This window comes from Clarias gariepinus, chromosome 1 (genome assembly GCF_024256425.1).
Source record: "Clarias gariepinus isolate MV-2021 ecotype Netherlands chromosome 1, CGAR_prim_01v2, whole genome shotgun sequence".
Lineage (NCBI taxonomy): Eukaryota > Metazoa > Chordata > Actinopteri > Siluriformes > Clariidae > Clarias > Clarias gariepinus.
Window position 1 is genome coordinate 39989747 of NC_071100.1, and position 18631 is coordinate 40008377.

Here is an 18631-nt window from a genome sequence, read left to right on the forward strand (position 1 = left end):
ATTAATCATTCAGTGCTTGATAGTGGTAAAGCATAGACTCTTCCCTCAGGGAAAGCTTATAATTTGAACATCCATGGAATGTGGAGGTGGCGCCGAAAGCTTAGCATCAAGTCCTGGCACATTTTTACAGATTAGTGCTCCTCCTCCTCGTCCTCCAGCCTATTCAATACTACCTCTATATAAACCACGGCAAGGTCCTTGCCTTCCTGCATCCTCCATTCTCCTTACATTGTGCTTGCTCCAGTGATCCACAGCCATCTATAATGTCTCTTTCATACTCATTGTCCTCTTCCAGGCTGTCTGGTATCTCAGCAGCTGGAGGTGGTGGGGCAAGATTAGGACTGGGTGGTGCTGGAGCAGGCATGGGGCTTGGGCTGGGTCTTGGCTCTGGTGCTGCTGTTGGGGCTGGTGCTGGGCTTGGTCTTGGACTTGGACTTGGTATGGGTTCTGGACTTGGTCTGGGCTCTGGTCTTGGTCTGGGCTCTGGCGCAGGATTTGGCTTTGGTGCAGGTGCTGCAGGCTTGGGACTGGGCGGAGGTGGAGGTGCTGGAGCACTAGTTGCGAGCCCAGCTTTTGCCATGGGTCGCACCTTTGCGGCTGGCGGGCTGACTGCAGGTGCTGCTATGGCTGGTGGACCTGCCTTCGGCCAAACCTTGGCTCCCGTCTTATCTCGTGCAGCTGAGAAAACCACACTGTCCACCCTGAATGACCGCTTCTCTTCATACATGACCAAAGTGCGTGCACTGCAACAGGAGAATGCTGCACTGGAAGCTAAGCTGTCCCAACTTACCGGTGGCGCTGATATGTCTCCTGAATCATCTGGCACTACTACAGTGGAGTATGAGACCCAGCTGAATGAGTATCGCAACACTCTGCAGAACCTCACACTTGACACAATCAAACTGGAGATAGAGCTGGACAATGTGCGTGGCACCGCCCACGAGTTTAAGGCTAAGTATGTGATTTATCAGTTTGCTTATAAATTACAATAAAATCATAATCTATTGATTCTTTTGCATATTTTCATGTATGTAAACTTAATTTAGTTTTTCTCTTACTATACCTTTTAAAAAAAAAAAAAAAAAAAACAACACTGTGTTTTTTTTTTAAAGGCTTGACTTTGAACAAGGCGTCAGGTTCCAGCTTGAGTCTGACATTGGTGCCATGAAAAGGGTAAGAAGAAAAGACACACATACATGTATATACTGTATATATTAAAAGCTTAGTTATCTTTATTCCACTTTGTTTCTGTCTTTAGGACATTGAAGCAGCATCCGATGTAAGAATTGATTTGGATGCAAAATACGCCAGCCTCAAGAATGAACTGGACTTTGTCACAAAAATGCAGAAAGAGGTATTTTTTTTATTTAATTAAATTTATCCAGTAATTAACACATAGATAAAATTTAGACTTGATCTAAGTTTCTGTTTCATATAAATAAATCTCTATTCACTGCACTACCTTTCTGCAGGAGCTTTCTTCTTTGCAGTCCAAACTGGGCACAACGACCATGGACACATCTGTCTCCATGATTGAAGTGGACACTGGCAAGTCCTTTGACATCTCCACAGCACTCAACAAGATGCGAATGGAGTATGAGAAATCTGTCCAGCAACACAGAGATGAAGCCGAAGCCTACTACAAACTTAAGGCGAGGAGAATATGACAAATGCTTTTGGAACATTACTGTTAATTCTTTACAAAAATTATTTAATCAGTATCAATCCAATCAGGGATTCAGGACCTAAGTAGTATTCTTTCTCTCTTCTTTAGATGGATGAAATACAGACCGCTAATGCCAAGAGCACAGAGGCCGTGTCATCGACCAAAGCTGATGTCGGAGCAGCCAAGAAGGAGCTACAGACCCTTGGGATAGAGTTACAGGGTCTTATCACACAGGTGAGGGTTATATGTTTATTATTGTAAAGTAATTCTTACTGTACTATTACCAAAGGTTCTTTATTCATCTTTTTACTAAAATATACGCCAAAATGATTACATTACTGTATTAAAATTTAAATTGAACCTGTGATATGATTATTTTAAGCTTTTTACATATTTAGAAAGTTTACCAGAAGCAATAGTAGGCACATTTCTGCTGTGAAGTTGTTTGAGTAGAATGTTTAAATATACTTGATTACATGCTTGAATAATAAGCAGCACCTGAAACACACCTAATACACCCACCGTGGCATGCTGGTTGAGTCCAGATGGAGGCCTTTGTGTATTTCAGATGGTGTTTTTCTCCTGGGATTTTCACAGTCTCTAGAGCTTACCTAAAATATAAAAACACTAATCGTCCACTGAGTGTGAAATTGTAATGAGTGATAATGCGAGAAGATATGACGTTTCTGGATTACTTAAACCAGGCCATACAGCTCAAACAGCCATTCCGTAGTCAAAGTCAGTAAGATCCTATTTTTCCATTATGAAAAAATAACTCTGGTCATGAAAAAAAATATATATATATATCCTCTCGGGGCCTGTGCCCTTACCGAGGACTTATAGGAGTGAGGGAGAGTTTGTGTTTTAATACGTACACTTTTATACCTTGGCTGAGAGCGCATGCTTAAAGGATAATGTGCCGCTCTCTTTCGTGCGCCATGCCGGCGTGTTAGGGTGGCAGAGACTGGATATTTGCCTCTGTCTCTCAACTTTCTGCGCTCTTGTCTTTTCTGTCTGTCTTTATTCCTTCCTCCATTTTTTCTGATACCTTATTTGGGTGCTACCAAAATAATTGCACGAAGTGCAAGGATATCAGGACCCTTAAATCAACACGACGCCAGGTGTGGCACGTTCAGGCTGATTGCCTTACGGCAGCGTTGCCTGGCAACTGCGTGTGACCGCGCCTCTGCCTGTTCAGAACAGCGCGGATTAGCAGTAGTTCATTTTGATTCATCAAAATGAACAAATCTATTTTTGAGTCATTTAGTGTATTTCGTTCTTTTGATCAGAAATAAAATAAAATGTTGCTTTCTCAATAAAAAGACTCCCAATACGTCTACATACACAAATTTTGGCTATAGTTTCAGTAATGAAAATATTACAATGCAGCTAAGGACAGATTATAATAAACAGAATGAGTAGCTCATCTCTCATATCTTCCAGTCATTGTCATGTTCGTTCGTTCTTTTGAATATATTGCACCACATATTTTCTGATTCCGGTACATACCCTACGGAGGTTTTTGCGATTATTTTAGCATGCATGCCCAGTAGAAAATTAACGAATGACTCTTCGAGACTACTTGTTCTTCTGAGTCACGGTAAAGATTAGTTCAAAAAGAACAAATCGTTCATGAACGACCCATCATCAGTTAGCAGCCTTTGGATCTGCCCGTTCTGAACAGTACAGAGTATTTATACGCGGCTCTGCCCATCGTGAGACCCGCGTCATTAAAGTGTCTGTTTAATATTTAACAATATGTTTACAGAATACTTTTTTTTTTACTTTGGTGGATGTTCTATATGAATAATAATCTATAAATCACTTAATAACAGCTTATTAACAAAACATATTCTCATGGATGCCTGACATCATGTGTTACACTGTCATGCAGAGTTTTGCTGAATGTTGCATTTAAATATGTAAGATTTTATCAGCGACTTTTGAATCAGCCAGAAAAGCCCTTTGCTTATTCAACATGTGCAGTTTGGTTATCCCCTGTCATATAAACATCATTTCCTTTTCTTTCTTTTTTTTTTATCTCAGGGGAATTTTATGCATTCTGGGGACTTTAATAAGAATGAAAGCGAAATAATCGCAAAGAATTGCTTGCTGGCCCTTGTTTTGGTTCAGTTGGTTCAGAAGCTAAGAGACAACACAGCTGAGTTCTCATCGATTGACATATTTACCATAAATCACAGTTGACCGGTACAGGAAACAGAAGGCACAGGATGTGGTTTCGAAGTACCACAAGACGAGGAGCGTTGCTTCTTATACTGAACTCTCAGAGAAAGTACAAGCCAAGTTCTCAAACATTCTGAGATCATAACCCGACTCTCCACCGTGCCAAAAAAACACTGTTAATAACTTAGGTACTTTCTGGCAGGTTTATACACACTACGCCGAGGGAGTTTGATGAGAATTTCTTAGGAGCCCGCAGCTTATTTGTCTCATATCAAAACTAAACAATGCAGCATGGCATTCTCAAGAAACAACATACAACATCCAGTCACAACATAAATGCATTTATGCACTCTCTTTGCTTTTCCAGAACATGGCCCTGGAGCAGAGCCTGGCAGAGGCTAATGCCCAGTCCAGCGTGGGTGTAGCTGAGTACCAGGCTCAGATCGCCAGCCTCACATCCGCCATCGAGACTGCTAAAGCTGACCTTCACAAACAGATCCTGGCCTACCAAGAGCTGCTTGACGTCAAACTCGCTTTAGACGTGGAAATCGCCACATACCGAAAACTCCTGGAAGGAGATGACTTCAAGTGAGCCACATGCAAATTGACTCATTCTGCAACACCAAGACATCCACTATCTCCACAGACTAACCCATCTGTTAACCAAAGCATAACGTCTGACACACTTTAAACCGCTCTCTCTTTCTTTTTCTGGTTTCCAGATTCCCAGAATTTACAGACTCATCCTACACTTTCACAGGTAGGAGCAATTATTTTTAAAATAATCATCATAAAAAAAAAACAAATAAAAAAAACAAAGCAAGTGAATGTGTAGGTTACTTAGCAACCGTTGCCTGGCTCACCACCAAACTTCAAAACTTTGTGGTAGAGGTGACTTGATTTGATCTCTAGCTTCCAGCTAACAAAATATAAGCTCAAATCAGACATATCTACATCATTAAAAAAAATCTTTTAAGATTAACCAAGTGGGATCATATAAACAGTCATATGAGAAAAATGTAAGCATCATTAGCTAATTTTTATCTGACTGAATCACAGATAGAGGTGAAATCAACACTTTGTCAAAACAGTCATTAATGTGAGTCCTTTACTTTGGTTTATCTTGATCTTAGACATTAATAGCTACAAATCTCTAAGTAATTACATAAGTTTTGGCACCCATATAGTAAAAAGGACCAGGGTCCTGGGGCGTGGGGGTGGACGTGGTGCTGTCTTACGTACACTTTTCCATCTCGTAGGGAGTGCCCCGCCTAAAACCAGCACGCCCCATGACTCACCTGAGGTCTCCACTAGATATATCCGCAAAGGCAAGTCGTCTTGAACCACGCTCCATTAGTGTGGTCTGACCAAAATATTTGGACATCTAGGTTTGTTTGCGTAGTATGTTTGCTTTTACTACTATACAGTAGTAATGTAATAAATTAATTCAATTCAATTCAATTCAATTTTATTTGTATAGCGCTTTTAGCAATTTTCATTGCCGCAAAGCAGCTTTACACAGTCAAAAGAATTATTTAAGTTTGTATGAAATGTGAATTTGTATGAATCAAAATGGTCAGTTTGTCCCTGGTGAGCAAGCCGAGGGCGACAGTGGCAAGGAAAAACTCCCTGAGATGGTAATAGGAAGAAACCTTGAGAGGAACCAGACTCAACAGGGAACCCATCCTCATTTGGGTGAAACAGAAAGCAGTAAATGATCTGCATTTATACAGTGTGTTAGGTGGCAGGCAGTTCAGCTATAATAGCTGATGTTAATTGATGTTAATATGGAGTCCAGGTAGTTATTGAAGACCCAGGTAGACTTGTAAGAAGTTCCAGTCCTGAACTATCAAACTGTCAAGCCCTCAGAGAAACAGTTGCCAACACCAGTCAAGGCCAGAACCATTTTCTAGGTAGAGAGAATCATTCCCAGACACCAGACGCATCCCAGAGAGACACACGGGGCATCCATGTGACAAGATCTTCAGCCAGAAGCGGGGCACCAGGATGGGTCAGACAGGTCCGGAGGGCAGAGGGAGTCTGGATCACTGGCAGCTCAGGAACGACATGTGTAGCTCGACAGAGAGAGAGAGAACGAGTGAAAGGGGGGGACAGGAGGAGAGAGGAAAGAGAAAGAGGGGGGAAAGAGAAGAAGAGGAGAGATGGCAGTTAGGTATGGTCACAGTCACACAATGTATAATGTGAATGTATATTAACTGTAGAGTGCAAGCAGAGACTCCGGCAGGACTAACTATGACAGCATAACTTAAAGGGAGAGCCAGAAGGAAACACAAACATGAGGGTTTCCTGAGATGTAAAGCAAACAATCACCTCACCAGGTTCACACAATCACCACAATCACCAGGTTTTTAGCCTGGACTTAAACAATGAGACTGTGTCTGAGTCCCCAATACTATTTGGAAGACTATTCCATAATTTTGGGGCTTTGTGAGAAAAAGCTCTGCCCCCAGCTGTATTTTTCATAATACGCGGTACTGACAAGCAGCCTGCATCCTTTGATCGAAGTAGGCGTGGCGGATCGTAAGACACTAGCAGTTCGCTCAGGTACTGCGGCGCAAGACCATTTAATGCTTTATATGTCAAGAGTAGTATTTTAAAATCAATGCGAAATTTCACAGGGAGCCAATGCAGTGAAGATAAGATAGGGGTGATGTGCTCATATCTTCTGGTTCTAGTGAGGACTCTCGCTGCTGCATTCTGGACTAGCTGAAGCTTATTTATGCATCTAGCTGAACAACCAGACAGTAAGGCATTACAATAGTCCAACCTAGAGGTGATAAAAGCATGAACTAGTTTTTCTGCATCGTTTAGCGACAATAAATTTCTTATCCTGGCAATATTTCTGAGGTGAAAGAATGCTATCCTGGTAATATTATCAACATGAGCTTCAAATGAAAGGCTGGAATCAATAATCACACCAAGGTCTTTCACTGTTGCATTTGATAAAACAGAAAGGCCATCTAAAGTTATGGTGTGATCTAAAATTTTACTCCCAGCTGTATGCGGTCCTATGACTAGAACTTCTGTCTTATCCGGATTTAGCAGAAGGAAGTTAATTAGCATCCAATTTCTTATGTCCTGCACACATTGCTCAATTTTAGTAAGCTGTTTTTTCTCATCAGGTTTTGCTGAGACATATAACTGTGTATCGTCAGCATAACAATGAAAACTAATACCATGCTTACGGATTATGTTGCCCAAAGGAAGCATGTAAAGGGAAAAAAGCAGTGGACCTAAAACTGAACCCTGCGGAACGCCAAACTCCACTAGAGAACGTGCAGAATAATCACCATTTAAGTCTACATACTGATAACGATGGGTCAGATAGGATCTGAGCCAGGAGAGGGCTGTACCCTTAATTCCTACTACATTTTCTAATCTGTGAAGAAGAATAGCGTGATCAGCGGTGTCAAAAGCTGCACTGAGGTCGAGTAATACAAGCATAGTTACACAACCCTGATCAGAGGCCAATAGGATGTCATTTACTACTTTAACGAGTGCTGTCTCTGTGCTGTGATGAGGCCTAAATCCTGACTGATACAGTTCATGTATGCCATTTCTATGTAGATATGAGCATAGCTGCTCCGCTACTATCTTTTCCAGAATTTTAGAGATAAAGGGGAGGTTTGATATTGGCCTGTAACTGGACAGCTGACAGGGGTCGAGGTCAGGTTTCTTAATTATTGGTTTGATAACTGCTAATTTAAAAGATTTTGGAACATAACCAATGCTGAGTAAGAAATTAATTATTCTCAACAGGGGTTCTGTTATTGCTGGTACTATCTGTTTAAGAAAATGTGTCGGTACAGGATCTAATATACAGGTTGATGAATTTGCAGAAGAGATGAGTGAAATTAGTTCATTCTTTTCAAGGGGAGTAAAGTATTCTAGGTTCTGATCTGACATGGCTAGATTAACATCTGCATCAATTACATTGTTCGGTTTCAAAACCTCAATTTTATGCCTAATATTTACAATTTTATTATTAAAAAAGTTCATGAAGTCCTCACTATTGCATGATGTTGTTGTGGAGATTTCTGCAGTGGTCTTATTTCTGGTTAATTTGGCTACAGCATTAAATAAGAATCTAGGATTATTTTTGTTATTTTCTATAAGAGTGGAGAGATATGTTGATCTAGCTACACTAAGAGCTTTTCTATAGTTCCATGCTATTTGAAATACTAGCAATTTAGTTTGACGCCATTTACGTTCTAATTTCCGAGCGGTCTGTTTTAAATTATGTGTGTGGTCGTTATACCAGGGAGCGAGTTTCTTATCTCTAATAATTTTTCTTTTAACTTTAGCTACATTATCTAAGGTATAGCGAAATGTTGACTCTAAATATTCAGTCGCCTGATCGAGTTCTGTGGGGTCAGACGGTGATCTAATCGAAGTTGGGAACTCTGGGAGATTACTGATAAAACTCTGTTTGGTAGTTGATGTGAATGTACGTTTCATACGGTAGCGCGGCGCTGTGTGTACATTATTACTGTGACACACTTGAATTGAGACAAGATAGTGATCTGTGATAACTTCAGATAGTGGAATTGTGAATAAATTTCTTATACTTAATCCGAATAATATTATTAAATCTAAAGTGTGACCTGCTTTATGAGTGGGTCCTACTACACACTGATTTACTCCTACCGAGTCCAGTATGGACATAAATGCTGTTCTCAGAGGGTCTTCTGGGTTTTCAAAATGAATATTAAAATCTCCAGCAATTAACACTTTGTCTACAGAAACGACTAGGTTTGAGAGGAAATCTGCAAATTCACTAAGAAATTCCGAGTACGGCCCTGGAGGTCTGTAAATGACAATTAGCGGGATCGACTGAGCTGACTTAATATAGTTAAATACACTTATGTTACTATAAAGAATTTCAAATGAATTAAATTTGTGTCCGTGTTTTTGTACAATAGTCAAATTATCATTGTGAATAACTGCGACGCCTCCTCCTCTACCAGTTAACCAAGGCTGGTGTATGTAGCTGTATCCAGGAGGACCAGCTTCATTTAAAGCTACATACTCGTCCTGTTTAATCCAGGTTTCTGTCAAACAGAGTATATCAAACTCCTGATCGGTGATAATTTCATTAACTATAACTGCTTTAGATGCGAGAGATCTAATATTTAACAGTCCTGGCTTCAGATCAGTGTCCCACATTATTTAGTGATTATTTAATGAATACATCAGTTATAGAGACACATCGACTCCATTAAAAACTCATGCGTTTAGGGACCTGTCAATACAGAGAGTGATACTTGTAATGAAATGAGTAACGTACTCCATATGATGCAATCGTTGGCAATAGTGTGCTCATGAAAAAAATAGTGCAAGGTGTCATGAAATGCACCTTGATCGACCCTGGCAAGCAAGGAAAGCGAGGGAAGGAAGTGTTTGTGGCTCGGTGTTTAGAGATAGCAGAGCTGTAGAGTGTGATCTCTGTGTGCTCAGTTCACTGCCTCCCTCCTCTTTTTATCTCTGCATATACGTGTCTATTTTGTGCTAATATTTAACATACAGCAAAGAACAACATGTTGTGCTAACCTGTCTCACGAAGCACTATGGAACAGAAGGGCAGGAGCTTGCAACTGTCAAAAAGTTTGTCTTCAGTGCTGCTTCTGTCCCTTTTTGCTTATAGCACAAGTTGGATAGTGAATAAAGTTAAGCTAGGTTACATTATCTGGTTAATCCAATGAAGCACAGAATGCTTTATCTTTATTAATTAATACCACTTTCATTAAAACAAACAAACAAAAACAAAAAAACTATTTTTTTCTTCATTTTTTTATTCCAGCTGGCGGAGGTGGAATTCACGTCAAAGAGATCACAGGTACAAATCAGACACACACATTCTGACATGTCAGTCAACTTGAGACAACTCGTATATTCCCATTTAATAAACATCTTCATCCATGCATAGAGACAGTATATGACTCTTCCCCCCCCCGCTTTCTCTCCAATAGAGCACAGAGAGACTTCAATAATCAGTGATGCAGACACTGAATCCTCTTGAGTGCAGATGGATTCTCCAAGAGTTGGTTTCATGGACAAAAAACGCCTCTCCATGTTATTCAAATAAAGTTGCATTGCAAATATAGTGTATGTTCTTGTTTCTTTCATCTCCGTGAATCCCTACAAGATGTGTAAACAAATGCAATGTGAATGTCGTATATTCTAAATGATTAGCAGCACTATTGATCATTGACTTTATGATTAGGAGTATTATTTCACAGAGCATCTGAATGAAACTAGAAGTGGTTATACAGTAGGTACTGCTCATGAGCGGGTGAACGTGAGCTGCCAGATAAGCTTAAACATATTAGTTAATATCTAATGATGTGGAATATACTTACAGCATCCTTCGTAGCTGACTGATTACGATTAAAGCAGGTTAAAGGTCCCATATTTTATTATTTCTTTGACAAGTTAACCCGGACATTTCCAAAAATGTAATGATCCAACTAAAATAACCCTCACATAATCAAATTTTTCATAATTCAAACTTTCTCTGTGTCACTTTCTACATTTTACACAGTTCACTGTTCGGTGTGTATGTAAACATACACCTACTGTGGAACCACATCCACCCAAAAGAGCTGAGCTAACAAGCTGGAGGTGGTCTTACATAAGGTCACAATAGGGGATGTTAGCTTGTTTAAGCCCTGCCTTTTTTTCTTTTTTGCCTGTATGCACACACACACGCAAACACACACACACACACACACACACACACACACACACACATCTAATTGTTTAAATATGACTAAAAAGTGAATTTTAAAATCAAATCTTTAAATTAGTCTACTAGGTACTACTACATGGTGGACATGATGGTAACGGAGGTATATCTTTTTTTTGTTTACACAAAAAAAGACATACAGATACAGTGGTGTGAAAAACTATTTGCCCCCTTCCTGATTTCTTATTTTTTTGCTTGTTTGTCACACAAAATGTTTCTGATCATCAAACACATTTAACTATTAGTCAAAGGTAACACAAGTAAACACAAAATGCAATTTTTAAATGATGGTTTTTATTATTTAGGGAGAAAAAAAATCCAAACCTACATGGCCCTGTGTGAAAAAATAATTGCCCACTGAACCTAATAACTGGTTGGGCCACCCTTAGCAGCAATAACTACAATCAAGCGTTTTCGATAACTTGCAACGAGTCTTTTACAGCGCTCTGGAGGAATTTTGGCCCACTCATCTTTGCAGAATTGTTGTAATTCAGCCTTATTTAAGGGTTTTCTAGCATGAACCGCCTTTTTAAGGTCATGCCACAACATCTCAATAGGATTCAGGTCAGGACTTTGACTAGGCCACTCCAAAGTCTTCATTTTGTTTTTCTTCAGCCATTCAGAGGTGAATCTGCTGGTGTGTTTTGGGTCATTGTCCTGCTGCAGCACCCAAGATCGCTTCAGCTTGAGATGACGAACAGATGGCCGGACATTCTCCTTCAGGATTTTTTGGTAGACAGTAGAATTCATGGTTCCATCTATCACAGCAAGCCTTCCAGGTCCTGAAGCAGCAAAACAACCCCAGACCATCACACTACCACCACCATATTTTACTGTTGGTATGGTGTTCTTTTTCTGAAATGCTGTGTTACTTTTACGCCAGATGTAACGGGACACGCACCTTCCAAAAAGTTCAACTTTTGTCTCGTCGGTCCACAAGGTATTTTCCCAAAAGTCTTGGCAATCATTGAGATGTTTTTTAGCAAAATTGAGACGAGCCTTAATGTTCTTTTTTCTTAAAAGTGGTTTGCGCCTTGGAAATCTGCCATGCAGGCCGTTTTTGCCCAGTCTCTTTCTTTTGGTGGAGTCGTGAACACTGACCTTAATTGAGGCAAGTGAGGCCTGCAGTTCTTTAGATGTTGTCCTGGGGTCTTTTGTGGCCTCTCGGATGAGTTGTCTCTGCGCTCTTGGGGTAATTTTGGTCGGCCGGCCACTCCTGGGAAGGTTCACCACTGTTCCATGTTTTTGCCATTTGTGGATAATGGCTCTCACTGTGGTTCGCTGGAGTCCCAAAGCTTTAGAAATGGCTTTATAACCTTTACCAGACTGATAGATCTCAATTACTTTTGTTCTCATTTGTTCCTGAATTTCTTTGGATCTTGGCATGATGTCTAGCTTTTGAGGTGCTTTTGGTCTACTTCTCTGTGTCAGGTAGCTCCTATTTAAGTGATTTCTTGATTGAAACAGGTGTGGCAGTAATCAGGCCTGGGGGTGACTACAGAAATTGAACTCAGGTGTGATAAACCACAGTAAAGTTATTTTTTAACAAGGGGGGCAATCACTTTTTCACACAGGGCCATGTAGATTTGGAGTTTTTTTTCTCCCTTAATAACGTAAACCTTCATTTAAAAACTGCATTTTGTGTTCAATTATGTTATCTTTGACTAATAGTTAACGGTTTTTGATTAGCAGAACCATTTAAGTGTGACAAACATGCAAAAGAATAAGAAATCAGGAAGGAGGCAAATAGTTTTTCACACCACTGTATTTAGAGCACTACACAAACATACAACTCAAGATAGTGTCATAGATATAGTAATATTTCACTTTCGGTACTATATAATTAACATACCATAGCAAAAGCAGCACGGTCAATTTATTGCTGGAACTCACTTTACTTTACATTACTTTACATTACTTCTTAAGTAAAAAAAAAAGAAAAGAAAATCTTGCAACATAATGTATTTTTGGGTAAATTCTGAAATGTTTTCCTGATTCCTATGCCTACTTACCTCCCTCGTCTAGCTAAGTCTCATTTCTTTCTAACACAGTTTCTATAACACCCCTGGATCGGTTTATATAAATTGACCCCTATACTAAACATCACAAACTAACATACTGTATATTAACTGCAAATGATTTTCCCTTTTCACGATTTACGAGTGGTGATAAAAAAGTAGAGTATTAAGACAACATATGGCATGTATTATACTGTAGTTGTAACCTATCTGGCTGAAGAAGGCAGTATACTGGACATGATCTTCAGAAAGCAATCAAGCAGGCGTTGATTGATCAAGTGAGAATCATGTACTGCAGACGTCTTTTTGACTTTATGTCCAAATGGATGCATCAGGTTTTAAAGAAGAAACGACTTTGTGTGTAAAAAAAAATCTTATCTTGATTGTTATTATTTAAAGGGGTCATACGGGCCTACATGCACTTTTTTAAGCCGTTTGGACTGAACTGTGTGTTAGGAGAGTGCGTACACAACCACTCTACAATGATAAAGAGCCGCCCAGTGGCTTTCTTTTAATTTATTACAATAACATGCCCTTTCTGAAATCAGGCCAATCGCAAATGCCTGTCGATGTGACGACTACCGACATCTGAGCCACTGAGGACACAGTGGCTGAATTTTGTTTTTGAAGCTAACGTCCCCGCCGATTTACCTAAAGGCATTCATGTTTGCGCTAATCATTTTTCACTAGACTGCTTTATAAACGCGGGTCAATATAAAGCTGGTTTTGCTGCGAAGCTGCTCCTGAAAAATGGATCTGTACTAACACTTCGTGTTCCTGCTTCATCTTCATCAGGCTCGGTGAGTGTAATTCCTTTTTCTATGAATCTTTGCAGATCGCCTTTTCTAATAATCACGATGAACTTATACTCTCATAGAACATGGTTATGCGTAAACTTCCGCGTAAGTTCCGTACATAAATTAAACCAAAAACTACTTAAGAAAACAGGCTCAGGCTCTACATTCCTATATTCCTATGTGGGAAATGCAGTCCAAAGCATTGCCCGCACTGGACTACACTCCCGTGGCTATACCACACGTGTGTTGTGAAGACACAGAGAAGTCAGCAGAGATCATAAGCATTTAAAGGAACATGTACTGAAACAGGTTGCTGAGAACAGGGCTAGTTTTTACCCGTTAAAAGTAGTGTTTTTTTACACAACCATTGAGAATTTTTAATTAAATATATTACAAACTTTTTATTAGGACCCTAAAGATCATATTAACATTTAATGAAAAATGTGTCTGGATGACCCCTTTAAAACATTTGGGAGTGTCATAAAAAAATTGCATTTCACTTCATCTCAATGCTTTTGTCCACCACTGAAAACTATAGAGAGAAAAACATCACACATTCGGTGTCTGAGCTGCTTTCATGTTGCTCTCAATCTTGTTCTATTTTAATGATGTTTTTTCCTCTCCTATCACTATATCACCCACTTGATGGCCACAGTCCATTGTCAAAACATCATGTGACAGGGCCTCCTTACTTCACAGCTGTGGTGTGCTGCTGCAGTATTATCAATGCGTATTCACTCCAGATGTGTAGATAAAGTTTTGCAAAGAATGCACCACAGATGAACTTCTTAAAATCTTGGCTGATTATTATACTTGCTCAGCCAGAAAACTTGTCTAGCAATAAAACCTGTACCTATAATTGTTTCACTTCTGATATATTCTAAATTCAGTCTTATTATGTGTCTTTCAGCTGTTACCTTTCAGGGGTCGCCACAGCGAAACATCTAACCCTATCCTCTGCATCTTCTTCTCTAACACCAACTAACTTAACGAGCTAATAAGCTAGAATTGAAAAAGAAGTGTATCAGATGTGTATCTTCTCCTCTGTCTTTTAGTGTTGGCGTTCAGGAAGAGGAACCACTTTTGTGACTGCAACAGAGAGAACAGTCCATTTTTCGGGTGGCTGAGGTCCTACACAATCTTCCTGACCTTGTTCAAGCACCATTTGCCGAAGATGGAATGCAGGTCAGGGAGCTTGGTATGAATGATCCACTCAGATGATAGCACCAGCGTCTGTAGAGCTCGACTGAGCACGATTGCCTTTAAAAAAAAATTTTTTGCATAAACTATAAGGGGTTTATTACATTTTGAAAGGACTGCGACAATGTTAAAATAACATTTAACAACAACAAAAAATATATACTGGTGTGTTACTTAGTGCCATCAGAGCAACACTGGGCTCAGTAACCTCCAGTATTTCAATTCTATAATTCCTATATATTGAGCTTATTTTACATGCAAACTAAACCTCCAAGCAACAGACAAATAAATGGCTAAGAATAGCTTCACATTTTGACTGCACAAAGAAGTAAAAACACACTAGGAGAGTTTGAATGGAGTGAGCTATTGAGTGTTGCTGCTCCTGTGTGCACATTTGCACGTGCACTTTATGTTGTCTTGTGTTATCCTGTGTATAGTAATATCTTTTGTATAATACTTAAAAAAAAAAAATGTTTTATTTATGATGTAAATTTGGTTTGTCTTAGATAGTCAGCTAATTAGGTGTCCTAGTTAGCTAGTTAGTGTCTGTTAATTTCTGTTGCATGTACACTGAGGTCAATAAGTACAGTATTTGATCACCCTGTGATTTTGCAAGTTCTCTTTTATGTAGAAATCATGGAGGGGAAGGGGTCTAAAATTTTCAACATAGGTGCATTTCCACTGTAAGAGACAGAATCTAAAAAGAAAAATCCGGAAATCAGATTGTATGATTTTAATAATGAACAATTTATTAGTGAATTATTGTGTCAAATAAGTATTTGATCACTTGCTTATCAGCCAGATTTCTAACCCTCAAAGACCAGTTATTTTGCTTTTAAATAGTCCATATGCTTCTTACGGAGCCACTCCTTGGTTTTCTTGGCTGTGTGCTTTAGGTCATTCTCATGTTCGAAGACTTAGTCACGACCCATCTTTGATGCTCTGACCGAGGGAAGGAGCTTTTTGCCCAATATGTCACAATACATGGCCCCGTTCATCCTCTCCTTAATACAGTGCACTCGTCCTGTCCCCTGTGCAGAAAAACACCTCCAGAGCATGATGCTTCCAGCTCCATGCTTCACTGTAAGTATGGTATTATTGGAATAATACACATCATTCATCTTCCTTCAAACACGGCGAATGAAGTTAAGACCAAAAAGTTCTACTTTGGTCTCATCTGACCACAGGACTTTCTCCCATGACTCCTCTGGATCATCCAGATGGTCCCTGGCAAACTTCAGACGGGCCTGGACATGGGCTGACTTAAGCAGGGGAACCTTCCATGCAATGCAAGATTTTAAACCATGACGTCTTAGTGTATTACTGATAGTAGCCTTGGAAACGATGGTCCCAGCTCTTTTCACGGCATTGACCAGCTCCTCCCGTGTAGTCCTGGGCTGATTCTTCACCATTCTTAGCATCATTGATACCCCATGTGGCTACTTAGACTTTGGCTGATTATGCTGAAAATTGTAGACCCCTCCATGATTTCTAAGTAAGAGAACTTGCAAAATCACAGGATGATCAAATACTTATTGACCTCACTGTATGTAGCACCTTGGTCCTGGAGGAACGCCATTTTTCTTTTACTGTATACCGAACTGTATATAGTTAATATGGAAATACAGTAAAAGCCCACTTGAACTATTTGAACTTGAACATACTAGACAGTAGACAGTATTGAAGCATGGAGACTCTTATTATCATCATCGTCACCACCACCAAGACCTCAGTCATCATCACCATAGCTTGGAGATGGAGTGGGTACCCAGCTCCTACCATGAAACACCATTTTGAGGATCATCTCCTCTACTGTACACACCTGGGCATTACGCGCTCCAAGAAGCCTGTGATACCACTGATATTGCGGTGTTACTGTGGAGCTTCTATAACGTCTCTAGTCAGGTTGTAGATTTACCAAACATTACTACGAAACATTTGACCTATCAGATTCCTATAATGACTCATGCAGAATTATACATCCACCATTGGTTATGGAGAAATGCACATAGGCAATGGGTTCTTTTTTCAATCTTTTTTGAAAGGTCATCCTGCCAATCCATTGCTGGTATATACGCTGTCAAAGAATATGTGGATATCCCCATTGAAGTAGGTAGCCTGGGTCTATATAGGAAAAAAAAAGGTTATATGTATACTAATATGAATGATCATCTATTGTATGCATTAGTTTGCCTCTAAGGGCACAATTAAACAAAAGTGTGCTATTAGGAGTGCTAGAAGTTGTATTATATAATGCTGCCTTCCATATATTGTTATAATATTTAAATCATATTACAAAAATACTGCTATTTGCTGCTGCCTTCCTGGCTAGTTTTCTATCGAGGATATACTAGAGCTAAAGCTTGTGCTTCTTTCACTGAACCATGAACTTGTCTCTGTCTGTGGTATTTGAGGTTTAGCTGCAGACTGCTACTTAACCTTAGAAAGTCCCGTCCAACAGATTTTAGTGCATTTAGAAGATGCCGGTAACACACTTAACAACCTGAAAGAGATAAAGCCTGAGTTATGCCTGCAACACATTGGATGGATGACAGAAAGGTGAGTATTCACAGCTAATCTTGCTTCGTGTTAGCAAGTGGTCTGCATTGGTATTAGGGAGGTCACAATATATGAGACTGATCACAAGAAGGGGAGGTGTGTCCCAGATAGCATGACCTTTATGGCCAAATGTTTGCAGACACATATTCATCGATGCTTTTTAAACACCCCAGTCTGGTTTTAGGCCTTCTTTGATATTAACTGAACCTTAGCAAAAGTGGCATCCTATGTAATAATGTTAATGAGCTCTTCAGTATGATCCATTCTTAGGCAAAATATAAGGGCAAAAGGTGAGTGGTGGTGTGAGAATCTGCATGCTTTTTCTATTACTCAGTTCCCTGTTTAATAAGTGTATTATGCAAAATCTCACCGCAGTATGTTAAAGAGGCATGCTGTTTGTTTCAAACCAACTGAAGTGAAGTTGTCATGCACATATGAGTCATCATAACAGTAATAATATGCTTTTGCCATCACTGCCACGTTCCCTGAAAGGTTCTGAGTTCACACACTACAATATATATATATATATATATATATATATATATATATATATATATATATATATATATATGTGTCACATTTTTAAGAACAGGTTTATTAACAAAATGTAAGCTTAATTAAAGAAACTTGGAGTTATAAAAACAAAACACATGCACTTAAACATGCAATTGTCAAAACTATCATTTGATCCTTTCCATGGCTTTGATCTGGGGAGGATTATAAAAGTAGAACAAAAATCTACATAAACATTAATAATTGAATAATTTAATTTAATAGTACTGTAGTTTGTATCACTAAGCACCAGACAATGAACAAACAAAGCCTCTTCTATAGTGCATCCGGAAAGTATTCACAGTGTGTGTGTTTGTAGCATCAACAATGGTGTGATCACCATTTGACATCTGAGGAAACATAATAGCTAATAAATAAAACAATTTTTATATTATATTATCTCAATAATATAATATAATATAATATAATATAATATAATATAATATTATATAATATTATATAATATAATATAATATAATATAATATAATATAATATTATTGAATATTATTGAATATTATTGAATATATAATGTATATATAATGTATATAACACAAAACATTAATGCAACACAGCTGTTGTGTGTGTGTGTATATACATTTTTTATGCAGTGGAAGGAGTGTGTGGTTGAGAGAGCAGTGAGGAGGCAGCTCCCCCACATTTACTTCACACAAATACATCTATAAACAAGCACACAGTGTTTATCACCCATGCATAGCGTTTAATGTTTAAACCATATTATCAATGTTGTGTATAACATAATAATGTGATCATTTTTTGGGGAACTGATCCTTGACAGGGCCTAAGAAAAAAGACAAAAGAAATCAGATTAGTCTAGACTGCTCTACTGCTGTGAGAAAAACAGGATGTCTTTAATGCAAAAGAGGAGTT

General features: G+C 39.0%; 1 protein-coding gene across 1 annotated transcript; it reads left to right on the top strand.

Annotated features, from left to right (window-relative positions):
* Positions 1-200: 200 nt before the first annotated feature.
* On the top strand, positions 201-9974 carry zgc:136930 (uncharacterized protein LOC563946 homolog). Its single transcript, XM_053496930.1, has 9 exons — positions 201-955; positions 1113-1173; positions 1259-1354; positions 1473-1652; positions 1775-1900; positions 4218-4438; positions 4573-4610; positions 9672-9707; positions 9841-9974. The coding sequence occupies exons 1-9, from the start codon at positions 264-266 to the stop codon at positions 9888-9890; spliced, it is 1500 nt and encodes a 499-aa protein (XP_053352905.1). The 5' UTR covers positions 201-263; the 3' UTR covers positions 9891-9974.
* Positions 9975-18631: the final 8657 nt, after the last annotated feature.